The sequence below is a fragment of the Haliotis asinina genome, chromosome 8 (assembly GCF_037392515.1).
Source record: "Haliotis asinina isolate JCU_RB_2024 chromosome 8, JCU_Hal_asi_v2, whole genome shotgun sequence".
Classification (NCBI taxonomy): domain Eukaryota; kingdom Metazoa; phylum Mollusca; class Gastropoda; order Lepetellida; family Haliotidae; genus Haliotis; species Haliotis asinina.
The window spans coordinates 34674374-34688266 of record NC_090287.1 but is presented as its reverse complement, the minus strand read 5'-3'; the positions used below and the strand labels follow the sequence as shown (position 1 = coordinate 34688266).

Genomic DNA, 13893 nt, shown 5'->3' with positions numbered 1-13893 from the left:
CGTTAGTCGCCTCTTACGCCCCTAGTCGCCTTTTAGGGCAAGCATGGGTAGCTGAAGGCCTATTCTACCCCTGACCTACGCGGTTTCCTGTGCATAGAGTTCAGGTCACAAATCTGTTGGGCACGGAGGGTCTTGGGTAAGTGAGTTATCGTGTTTGGTTGCTTGACTAATGAGGGTTTCAAGGACTTCAGTCAAGCCCCACAACTAAGCACATACGATACATGTTAGTCGGGGTAATAATGTGGCGAGCATTGATTGTTAGCAGCATAAACATTCACAAAATGGAGTTCTGCTCATTATGAATCATATTTGCACTTACTATTATTATTGGGTACATTATTATGTCAATACATTTTCTGACGTTTGTTTACGTCCAAACGTCCTTGCAGACCCATGGCATTTCAAAGGCGTGTCTGAAGCTATGCTCTCAGGCAAGTATCGGGTGACCAAAGTGCAATAGGACATTATGCAACAGATGGTTACATTCCGTCCTCATAAAGTACAATAACACACAGTAGAACACCACCACCTGCCAGTAGGAATCACAATCACGTAATAAATTTCATCGGCACAACTTGTGGCAGACTCGCAGAGACAGAGCGAGCATATGAACACGGTTACAATCTAGACTGAAATGAAGTTATTCAGGAAGTAAACTAATAACCCTAACAGGATGGACAGCGTACAAGAACAACCTAGTGTCAAGTCACAGGAAACCGCTAGTAATCTTGAAGAGAAACCCAATTCTTCAATCAAGGAGATGGTCATATCCACCGTGGTTTTGATACTGTTCACAGGTGCCAGTAACTCCTCTTTCCCTTTGCTTACACAGTACATTCATTCTTGCTATTGGGAGGTCTACAGTAACGGCACAATCTCAACGAATAACCAATCACCGTGTCGTGCCAATGTCAGCGATGAAGCTAGTGGGGTGGAGGTGCGAGTTCAACAGTCCACATCTTTCGTGATCTTGAAGATATGCCTGTGTCTTCTAGTTCCCTCTGTGTTCGTGAACATGTTTGTGGGGTCCTACTCGGACCACATAGGTAGAAAGGCGCTGTTTCTTTTACCGATGCTAGGATGTACTTGTAAATATGTAGGTTGTTTACTGGTCATCAAGTTCCATCTTAATCTGAACTTCCTCCTCATCGGGATTCTCCTGGAGGGGTTTTCCGGTTCAACATTCGCCTTCATTCTTGCCAATATGGCCCATGCAGCCGATGTGACTAAGACCCATAGCGCAAGGACATTAGCTATAGTGATTACAGACTGTTCGTTGTATATCGCCTCAGCATTAGGACAGATTATGACAGGATTCCTTATCCAGAAGCTTGACTACTTCTACGCATCAGTCATTCATACAACTATAATCCTGCTTGCCATAGCCATCGTTATATTTGGCCTTACGGAAACAGTAAAGGAAAGGGAAGTTAAGGAACTTTCGCCTGTAGTTCATTTCAAGAAAGTGTTCGGATTTTACTTCAACAAAAGCCGAGACAATAAGCGATCTATATTGCTTGTCTATGTGATAATCTTCGCTCTGCTGTCCATTGGACTGTCTGGTAAATATACGATTGAGATATTGTATCAGCTGGGTCGACCCTTCTGTTGGAATCCTGTAAAGATAGGTTACTACGGTGCATATTCCACGGTATTCATGACTATTTGCGGACTCCTTGCCATCAAGCTTGGGTCAAAGTGCGTGCGAGTGGAGATTCTTGCTGTAGCAGGGATGCTCCTACAGATGGGGTCTCTCATTCTGGAAGGCCTGGCCCGCACAGACGCTATGCTGTATTCGGGTAATGTTGCCACTCGTGCCTTTAAGCACATAAAAACACACTCTAGGTAATGCACGGACGTACTTCGATAACCAATGGCCCAATAGGGATTTGAGAGTTTAATGAACAATCATTTTGCATGCATTCGCAGAACTAAGCTTCCAAAACATTCATTGGTGCTTCTCGGCATTAAAGAAACGTACATATTTTATGCATATATATTACGGATTTCTCCATGAAGCCAGCTCATGTAAAATATTTCTAGCTAGTACCAAGCAAGTAACTAAACTTCTTTAAGTCAGCAGTACGTCACTGCGTGTAGTGAGTGATTTGTCATTGTTCCTTTCGTCAACAGTTGTCCTTTATATTCACATCAGAACGTCACTACAGTGAGTGATTTGTCATTGTTCTTTATGTAAGCCATTTTCCATCATGATTATGTGCACTACCGGGCAAAAGAACGTCATCACTTTTAAATTAGAAACAGGTACAGGTTCGAACACAAGCAGAAAATGTTCGTCAAAACGCAGCATGGTCTTGGTAACGACGAAGCTGTCCGTGCATTTTTAGAAATGTGGAGCATGCAGTTACGTGACAGTGGGCACCAGTGAAGAGCTACCTCCTCGTGGTGGGTGCTGGGTAACGCTAAGTGTTCTTCTCCTAGAATGTGTCCACAACACCCCATTGCTGGTCATAAAAGGCGACCAGAGACTGGGCAACCTGTTTGCCGTGGGTTGCGCCCCTGTGTCAGTGGAAGACGGGATCCTGGTGGTTGAGGGCAAATGGAGCCTGAACAGCGTCCCTTTGCCCAACACACCACTTCGGCCCTTACTTCACCTAGACGGGTGGTTGAATTGGCATGATTCAATCAGTCGACTGGTCACGCCGAGCCTTGGGGCATGCATTTTTACTATGTTTTTACTCGGTCCATTCATTTTTTAATACTCCTGTGTTCATGAAGTCATTAAATATTCTTGCCTAGAGTTAATGCCCAGAAAGCGTTGGTTCACGGGCCAATCTAGTTGGTCGTCTGGATTAACTGGAGTATATCATTTCTGTAACCCTTAGTTTGCTGGAACATCGCTTACATATAACATCCCCCTTGTTGGCGCTCCATCGTGGGCAGGGAACAGATTTGATGATTCAATCTACCATTCACTATGGGTAAGCAAAAATAAAAAGGATTCTGATTCTGGGCTGGATTCTGATGAAGAATACACTGTTACTAAACTGTTATATTCTGAAAGGGATACTAGCCTAAGGCTGTCTTGCTATGGATGCAAATGGTGAACGAGCCCTTGCTTCCTAATAAAGACCAATAAAAGACAAATCCCCGACAGAGACCAAAGTCTCGCAGATGAATCTGTTGAAGACATTGTATCTCAGCTTCTCAGTCAAGGTGTCATTGAGGCCAAAGGATTTGCATATCGCAAAGATGATCGTGTGTTCCTATCTAGCACGTATCTGTTGACTTTTGACACCCCGGCCCGGTTTTACCATTTTCTATTAAGGTTGGATGTTTTTTCCCATGACAATTGATCTCTTTATCCCACGCCCTACTCGTTGTTTAACTCTCAGAAGTTTGGCCTCGGGGAAAATACGCCTTTCTGACATCGACAGGAACCTGAACAGACCGTCTTGGAGTTATGGAACAGGATTCCCGTTGTCTTCTTCCGCCGACTGAAGATGTCAAGAACGTGCTTGCTTGTATGGATGGTCAACGTATTGCCTTGGTCAGGGCTGTCTCCAGACATCTACATCTCTGAGATCATCTTTATCATTAGTTGAGACAGCGTGTAGAAACTCCAGCTAACCAAAAGAAACCTGAACAGTTTATATTTGAGTTATGGAACAAAATTACTTCTGACGTGTTCCGACGACTGACGACGCCATGGAGGTGACGTGAGCTGCTTGTATGGATGCCCAGGGTGGTCAAAACCACTATTGACCTGTTGATGACGTCTCCCCTGTCTCTTGTCTCATCATGAGACTCTTTATGCACGTTTCGAATGGGCTTCGATTTTGTGTAATTCTTCATTTTGGCCCATTGACCCTTTCAAAATAATTTTCAGCAAATCCAAGTCAAACATTGCGATGAATTTTCAGTGAAGTTATTGGAGAATTATTTCTATTTTGAAAAATAATTATTAAAACCCTCATATACGTCTTTGTTTCTATATGTTCGGTCCAATTAAGTCGGTGATTCCTAGCCGGGTCTTTCCTAAGGTCATACACAGGTACCTAAATACTGCCATATTGCATGGCAAAGGTTGATTTGCTAGACCTTTGCCTGTCATTTGCAGATGACTGAGTGAGACTTGTACTACCTTGTTCACTTCAGTTCCTCTTGTGGCGTCCATAAGCTCCGTGGCGGTACCCGTGACCCGCTCCGTCTTCTCCCGAATGGCGGAGTCTCATGAACAAGGTATGACTTTGAGATCTAAGATGTCGACGGATACACATGAAAAGGTAACACATGGTACCAGTGTGGCTGTACAATCGACAAAACGTAGGAGAACAGATAGAATTATAGTAAATGTGTTTTGATCTTTCTCATAACATTTGTTAAATGTCACATGCAACTAAGAAATCAAACATAATTAAAACACACTTATTCATGACATATATTACACATTGCTGAAACCAACAACAAATAAACAAACTTATGAGCGTACAATTGCAAGTCAAAAGTGCTTTGATCCACTACGCTCGAAACGAAGGACCCTGGATCCCGAACCAAGTCAGAGACATTGGGTGTGCCCTGAAGCGTAACGAAATCTTTTCACTGGCTGGCTCAATTGCCGAGACGCTTTAAGCCGGCTCTTTGTTTATGGGGTATAAGCCGGACATTTGTGATCAGTCATTGAAGTTGTGCATTGCAATATTGTCATTAGCAGACAGGCAGACAGGCAGACAGGCAGACAGACATATAGGTGTCAATTTACCAGACATTGAGGTTCCTCTGTGACAGAGGCTGCTTATCACAATCAACATGTTTTAGGTAGCAAGTAGATTATTTACTTGTTTGTGTACACAACGAAGATTAGACTACAGCTCACAACCTCACAGGCGCAGCGCAGCACAGCTGTTGAAACCACTTTTCCCCCAACGCTGGAGGCAAATTAGTGAATCGTTTAAACTCTGATTTTGCCGGCTTTTCTTCATCGTGTTTGTCTCAATTTTATAGGTAGAATTGGCATTTTTGATGATTTGTTTCGTTAAGTGTGTACCGAAAGCTATCGAATCTGCAGAGGTGTGTTTTACGTTGCATGTCAGCTTTATATTAGATCAATATCTGCTGTGTAAGACCAATTCTTGCTGTCATCTGCTGGTTGTCTGGTTGGTTTGCTGTTTAACGCCGCACTCAGCAATATTTCATACATGTGGCGTCGGTCGGGAGAATAATGAAGTTTGCATCAGACAATCTAGTGATCAACAGCACAAGCGTAGATCTACGCATAGATCTGGTATACGATGAAACATTTTAACCAAGTCAGCGAGTCCGACCACTTCTGGTGTCTGAAGATTAATTGTAGCCTGGATCTTCACGGGTCCTCCATCAGAGAACATTCTTCCGACCACCCCCCACCCAAGGTTAGCTGTAAGGGACTCGTCACGGGACCAGTCCATCTGTCTTCTCGTTGGAGGTGCCGACGATAATTAAACAGCGACACATCACGATCACATTACTCTAACTCGTTCTCCACGCCTAAACCACCCCATGTCACCTCGTTCCTCCTTCACATCTCATCCTCCTCAACCGTGCAGATGCGGGTTAGAATTGAGCAGCCAATGCTTTTCGAAAGAGGTGATTAACGGTATCGGGTGGTCAGGTTCACCCACCTCGCTGACTTATGTCATCGTATCCCAGTGTGTAGATCGATGCTCATACTGCTGATCATTGAATTGTCTGGTCCAGATTCGATTAATTACAGATCGTCGCCATTTAACTGGAATATTGCTGAGTGCTGCCTTAAACAACCGACCACCTTCTTCTCCTGCGCATTCTGCACCACTGATTCCACAAGATGCCGTTTGTCTTGTTGACTCTACTAGTTGTTGACTCTACTGTTCTTGTTGACTCTACTAGCACATATTTTTCTGCTCTAGGTGCCATCTTCTCCAGCATGGCTACAGTCGATACCCTGTGTGCATTTATAGGGAGTTCAACCTTCGCCTCACTATACAGAGCCACAGTGGGTACCATGAGAGGGATGGCGTTCCTAGTTCTCGCGGCCATAGCGTTCATCGTGGCCATACTGAAAATGTACGTATGACTCTTAACTGGGGGACTACTTCCAGGGTTTTATTTTGCCAGGAACTGCAGCAAGTCGGTTCGAATTTCAGGTTATCTTCAAATGCTTCGAAAACCACTTTTACACTCTATAAGTAAATACGAGTAATTATGTAAACCCATTAGGACATTACCATAACATTTGTACTTCCTCTTCCTTTCAAGGCTGGTAATTGTGAAGCTCCCCAGGCAACCGGACTATGAGCCGCTTCAACCGCCACCAGAAGCTCAGAAGGATCTGGACCAAGTCCAATATGGAACACTTCGGAAAGGAGAAAACAATACGCCATGCTAAAGCACGGACAAAGGCTCTGTGATTAACTGACACTGATTTCGTTTCACCATGCCCTAAGTTATATGGTATGTGATGTAATCTGACCTGCTGAGTTGACTGTAGCAAGAGGTAATCAATGTGACGTGGGTCATCAGATCGCTTCAAAACAATGTGCCGTCCACAAGACAGTGAGTGAGTGAGCCATACTCACCAATACTCCAGCTATATGGCGACGGTCTGTTAATAATCGAGTCTGGGCCAGACAATCCAGTGGTCAACGGCATGAGCATCAATCTGTTGGAACTGATGTCATGTGTCAACCAAGTCAGTAAGTCAGACCACTCGATCAGTTTCCTCTTACGACAAGCATGGGCTACTGAAGGTCAATATTCTAACCCGGGCCTCCACGAGTCGTCTACCAAAAAGACGTGATTGAGTTAGTGAGTCAATTTTTACGTCGCCTGTAGCAATATTTCAGCAATATTACGGCGAGGAACACCGGAAATGGGCCTGACACATTGCACCCATGTACAAGAAACGAACCCGGGTCTTCTGTGTGACGGGCGGACGCTTGATACCACAAGGCTGCCCGTCACGCTGTGAGTTGTAGGTGAAGAGTACGAGCATAAGGGTCTTCATCGAGTTAATCAATGCCGTTTGTACTCATGTAAGTGATAATAATGCACATTGATATTACTCAACATTGTTACAATCACATTAAATATATTCTAAACAACTGTTCAATCTCTGATACTTACCGAAGCTCGTTTTAACCGAGCATTGTAGATGATATAAACGGAACCGATGGTGCCTGCTCGTTTGCACATTACACTTTTTCATGCTCTGTATCAGCAAGTGAGGTTCATTATTTTTATATTTATTGTATTGTATATAGTCGTGTCCGTTAACAAATGGAAATATACGTAGTTATTGATATGCTGATGCATGAAATTGTATTTTAATTGATCGTCATGTCTGTCAGTATTAAGGGCGGTAATGTATGTACAACTTCACGACGCAAATCAGAGAGTCGTTGTCCGATACAAGGTGGCCCGTGTAAGTTTGTAAAACACACATGCATGTCAGGAACAGGGTTGGGCGGTGTCAGGCAAAAACATAGACAAACCTACTTATACCACCCCTGGATAAACCGTCAAACTGGTTATACCGCCATGAGTATGTCCCATAAGGATCTGGGATAGAACTGATCTTTAGCAACCCATGCTCGTCCTAAGAAGCAACTCAGGGGATCAGGTGGTCAGACTCGCAGATTCGCTCGAGACATGTCACTGTATCCCAGTTGCGTAGGTCGATACTCATGCTCGATGGTCGGTTGTTAAGGCTTTCGGTCGTCTCCCCATAGACCTGAGTTCAGTTCTCCACATGTGTATGATATGTCAAGACCTTTTCTGGTGTCCTCCGTCGTGATATGGCTGGAATATTTCTTAATGTGGCGTAAAACTAGTCTCACTCTCACACACACGTCTTGAGATATACTGTTCCCACAGTGTGTTAATGCGTAACTGCCTCTATTTACAGAGACTGGAGACCCGTGAAGAACCGGGTAAGAATTGTCCTTCAGTAACCCTTGCTTGTCCTAAAAGGCGACTAACGGGTGGTCTGCTAGCTGACTGGCTTGATCAATCGGTGATAATGCTGATGATCTCTGGATTGTCTGATCCAGACTCAATTATATACAGACCTCCGCCATATAGCTGGAAAACTGTTCAGTAGGTTCGTGGTATAAACCTACCATGGGACCCATAAAAATATGATACTCTCCAAGTGTTACTGTTACATCAGATCAGTTTAACCGCAATTTTAGAAATAAAAATTGAATTGTGCATTTGTGGAAAAGAGCAGTTACATCATAGTGCTAGGTGAGGTGGTGTACCTGTCCTTTCATTGGCGCGTGAACAATTTTCATTTTTTTGCTTCATCGAGAATGTAAGGGACGTATATTCCCGCTCAGAGTGGGGATTTTTCATGGCGATGTAATTTAGTCTACCGCTCAGAAATGTATTACCCTACAAGTGAATATATTTTTTTCAAGATCATTCTCAACATCACATCTCCACATTCCGTTATGACTGCTTCCCTTTTTCAAAATTTCACTTTAAACAAAAAAGTAAATTGAATAAATATCACCTGTGTTTACCTGTGGTCATTTCTGCCTGAAACGACTGAACAAGTACTTATACTCGAAAACTGAAGAGACACTGTAACATAATGTACAGTATACACTCTTTCATTCATGTCGGTGTCTGTAAAAGCATGGAGACCGAAGATTGGAACATTATTTCAACCAGACAGGCGAACTCTGTGCCGGATTCCCACTGTAAATCTGCCGGGTGGTAAATGTACAGTCATGTGTGTCATGTTATACTTTGCAATTTCCCTCTTGATGTGTGCAGGCGATATATAGAGAGTCTAAGTCCACCTAAACGCTACCCACCATCTAGTCAATCTTATATTCAGACCAGGTTATCGAGTCAAAGTGTAATCTGTCAGTTCAACAACTATGGACGATCCCGCTTTAACACTGAAGGCGATACAGATCAACATGAACTCGATACAGGACAATATCAATGCACTGAACAAGAGATTCGATGATTTTAGGAGCGCCTTCAGTGGCAGATTGGGTGGTCTGAAAGGTGAAAAAGTGAGTTCGAATGAACGAAATGCTCTTCTGGAAAGGAAAGTAGATATATTTGAAGCACATTCATGACGCAATAATGTGATCTTCTTCAGCTTGGCACTGTACGTTAAACATACACTACAGATCTACACACATGTCGTATATATTAATAGAGTAAAGGAGCAGCAACTGCCATATTGGATTGTCGTACCATCGACTAGCGATGAGCTATGAATCTGACACCCGATCAGGCTTCAACAAAAAAAACCTAGTTTACATTTTGCGCGAATGTAATGAACTTGTTCTGGAAAAATTACTTATGTTCAGGGTACCAATGAGATCGCTCGAGAGGCTGCGAGTGCGGGATAACATTCACCCCAGAGTTGTTTTGGTTTGATTTTCGAGTTTGAGGACGTATTAAAGTTAATAAAATGGGTGTTAAGTCGTGGAAATCAGGCAGGGTGTGTGGGGAAATGTATAATTGAGAGGTAGGTGTGCATGGTTTCGAATGTCACCGAATTCTTAGCGTACATTTCAGCCTGAAATCGGAGCGACTCGATGTAAGCTTGACAATCCAATATGGCAGCTGCTGCTCCTTTACTCTACTAATACATACGACGTGCGTGTGAATCTGTGGTCTATGTTTAACCTACAGTGCGATATCGGGTTCCTGTGGGTGAGACCTGGCTACAGACACCAGATAGAGACATTTCTGTAAGGACAGACATATCATTGTAGACAGTAGTACTCTTTCTATCGATTCGGTTCGTAGATTGAACTCTAACCGACTGATAATTGTTACATTTGCTTCCTACAAAGATAAGCAGAGATAACTACGTCGGTCCGACTTAAACTTAAAGGCGATAGACAACATCAGGTATCGGAAGACCTAACAGAAAGGGTACAATGGATGAGGTGACAATCGTTCCCTGTGATGGAGAAAGCGCGAGGTGAAGGCAAATTTTCATTTATGAGTTCTGGTAAGTTCTGATCATTGGAGGCAGTATGTGTGCATATGACGAAGCTAGTGATGATGTCAGACAGGTCGGTCAGAGAAAGCTTGGTGCCATCATCTCCAGCATGGCCACCGTCGATACCCTGAGTGGAGCTATTAGTAGTGCGACCTTCACCTTCCTTTACAGCACAACGGTCGATACTATGAGAGGGATGGCGTTCTTAGTAATGGCGGTCATCATGCTTATGGCTGCTGTGATTATGACGTAAGTAACCTTTTCAAAAATATATGACAACTTGATTGATATATTTATTTACCTTTGTGAGGTGGCCTTGTGGTTAAAGTGTTTTTCCGTCACGCCGGACACTGTTTCGATTCTCCACATGGATACAATGGGTGAAGCCCATTTGTGGTGTTCCCCCTCATTGATATTGCTGGATTATTATTAAAGACGGTGTACAGTCACCACCTCACTCACTTTCAGTCATCTCTCGGAATCATCGGGTTATTGTTCTAAACCCAGATTCTATCTCAATATTGTACCATGGTTGACAAATCATAACCCTGTTTTAAACGAAATGTTTGCTGTTACATTACTTAAGACTTTGCATCGAAACAAACCTTGGCTTGAAACCAAGCTTCAGTAACATGTGACAGGTTCTCACTCCCATTATGACCCAACCGTTAATCTCAAGTTCACAATGACAACGTTTTATCTGTAAACGCGATTATCTGTGATAGCCGGAATAGGTGTGTAAAACGGATGTCAGTCACAAATCAACGGGTGGTTGCCATGTGCATTCACTCAGGTATGGAACTTAGATCGACAAACCATTGCTATTCTATGTTAACCTCAATCACACAGAACATCTATTCACTATTTGTTACCCTTGGCACCACTTATGTGGAAAGTGGAAAATTTACTGAACAGCCACCCAATGATTTGAAACTGTCATCCGTATTATATACCTATTCTAGCTATCGCAGATCACCGATTAGCATTTGAGAATTTTTGTCCAAGAGTAAATTACAAGCAACGATCTTCATTTCATATGGAGTCTTTGTACAAAAATAGTAATTCAATACAGCAGATACACTTCCCGCTGTAACAATGTAAGACTGAACAGACACAAAAGCTTCATGGTTCTGACACTGCCAGGTTGGTGATACACAGGCGCAGCAGAGCATGTCAAGTAATAATTGTACTGTGATAATGTATGGCATGGTTACTGTGCCATTTACTGTCGCTTGTATCGTGTACCAGCTTCCCTTTTATATACATCGCATGACATCATGGATTATCTCACCTTCATGGTGAGCTAACGGTTTATTTTAGAAGTTTTAAAGATAACGGAAAAACATATTTTTTGGTCAACTTCTTTATTTTTAACGAATGTCACGTTTCCGTGTACATGCTAACACCGTTATCAAGCAAGTGATTTTTTCATTCCCTTTATTGTTCTTGCAGACATGAATGCGTTTTCAGCTACTGCGTATATACTGGTGATGCCGCATGACATCACATGTGCAGTTATAAATATATGACGTTATTTCATAACCTCATGATGATAATCACAGTTCACGGATGTCGCTTATCCAGCAAGGAGGGGCGGTAGGGTAGCTTTGGATTAGCCTTTGGGTGGAATAAGTGAAGCCCATTTCTGGTGTCCACCACCGTGATATTGCTGGGATATTGCTGAAAGCGGCGTAAAACCTCACTCACTCACCCAACTTCGCACTTACTCTCTTACTCACTTGTCCTCTTATTGTGAGGACATGGAGAAATTGAACTGAATGCTCTTCCCAGTCAAACCAGATGACACTCGGATATTATCAACAACTTAACCATGCGTTTATTTTTTATCAATATGGTTTCTATCGACAATGCAATATACATTCCTGTTCTGTTTTGGTATTTTTTGTTGTTTGTTTAGTGTCTCACATACATTTATAGGATATTAAAGGAGCTTCCCCTTTCGTATCAAGTTTATGTCCCTCGTGAAATAAGTTTGGTTTGTCATGAGCTTTACCAAATTATTTCACGAGGGACATAAACTTGATAGGAAAGGGAAACGAGTTTGTATCCTATTTATTACCCACGTTCTAAAGCAATAATGTAATTCATCAAAACACTTGCGAGGTGTAAATATTTTGAAGTTGACTACGTGACCTAAATCTAGCCTGAACGTTAGTCGGCCATCACTGTCGGGCTAGTCGTCATGTTGAGAAGTGTTCCCTAAGAAGATTCTGGGAAGCATTTAATTAGGAGCGGCAAATTCAACAGCAAAGATGAATGTGAATAACAGGGAACTGTATGTCTCAAATAGTTGAGCTTAATGTTCTTCATCGGAGGACGAGTTACTGTAAATAATCCGGCGACGCTTTGCTCAGGATGCCAGTGACGCCTTCTCATCTCGGCTTGGAATTCCCACTTGTCGAGATTCGATGTTCATGTTGAAGACTCCACCGAAAATTGGGTCTGAAAACACTGAATACAACATCGAACGAAGACGATTTCAAACCTATTGTGTTCAGATTCTGGGAAGTGCTTTTGAGCCCTACATAAGAAACCACGGGAGGCGTGGCAGTGATAATATGTTTGTGCGGCAGGACGCGAACGGATGCGGCTGACGGTGGCAGTGATAGAGATACAAGAGCGCCGCTCGTCCTTTGATGTTATGTGTTACTGTGCAGTCCTGACAACATACAAGCAGTAGGTATTCAATCTCTTGATAACATTCACAACTCTTCCAACCAATTGTCCGGCAATTTTGACGAAATCAATAACTTTTACGGGCGACGCCATATTTGTTTACACTCATGAGAGGCCTACTAGACGTATTTGTTTACGTATTTTTATAGATTGTTTTATTTTCCTTTTTATTACAGAAACTTCGGGTATCATAGATTTGAAAATAATGCTTGTAACCACAATAAATGAAATAAAATTTATCTAATTCCATAGAAGTGTTCTCGTTTTACAAATTACATGCTCTTAGGTGTGAAAACTGGAATGGAAATCATGAATGGAATGAGTGATGAAAGTAGTACCAGTAATGTCAAAGTTCACGTATTAGCCAATCAAATCACTCGAAGGTGTTATGACACACCTTTACGAAGTACCACGTGGGTAATAATCACAGTTATAAGATATTTGTTAGTGATTTGCGGTCATGTGCATAGAGTGAGAGATTTGAGTTTTACGCCGCACTCAGCAATATTCAAGCTATATGGTGGCGAGTCTGAACCAGATAATCCAGTGATCAACAGCATGAACATCGATCTGCGCAACTGGGAACCGATGACATGTGTCAACCAAATCAGCGAGCCTTACCACCCGATCCCGTTAGTGGCCTCTTACACCCCTAGTCGCCTTTTAGGGCAAGCATGGGTAGCTGAAGGCCTATTCTACCCCTGACATACGCGGTTTCCTGTGCATAGAGTTCAGTTCACAAATCTGTTGGGCACGGAGAGTCTTGGGTAAGTGAGTTATCGTGTTTGGTTGCTTGACTAATGAGGGTTTCAAGGACTTCAGTCAAGCCCCACAACTAAGCACATACGATACATGTTAGTCGGGGTAATAATGTGGCGAACATTGATTGTTAGCATCATAAACATTCACAAAATGGAGTTCTGCTCATTATGAATAATATATGCACTTACTATTATTATTGGGTACATTATTATGTCAATACATTTTCTGAGTTTGTTTACGTACAAATGTCCATGCTTTTGTACCACGGATATATATCAACATTATGACTTGAATGAAATAAAATAAATAAATTGCCTTTGATCTCGCATACAGTCAAATCCCAGTGAGTTGAATGCCATTGTCTTGAATATTATGCATAACTCGAAGTACCTGTTGGTCCCCACCATTTTTTCTGCCACCATAGATTTACACATGTCTCGAATACATCGACAATTCAAATTTATTGCTTGGTTCCCAGC

At 42.5% G+C, this 13893-nt stretch overlaps 1 protein-coding gene across 1 annotated transcript; it reads left to right on the top strand.

The window, feature by feature from the left end:
* Positions 1 to 673: 673 nt before the first annotated feature.
* LOC137295050 (lysosomal proton-coupled steroid conjugate and bile acid symporter SLC46A3-like) lies at positions 674 to 8468 on the top strand. Its single transcript, XM_067826313.1, has 4 exons — positions 674 to 1799; positions 4120 to 4203; positions 5889 to 6045; positions 6238 to 8468. The coding sequence occupies exons 1-4, from the start codon at positions 674 to 676 to the stop codon at positions 6365 to 6367; spliced, it is 1497 nt and encodes a 498-aa protein (XP_067682414.1). The 3' UTR covers positions 6368 to 8468.
* Positions 8469 to 13893: the final 5425 nt, after the last annotated feature.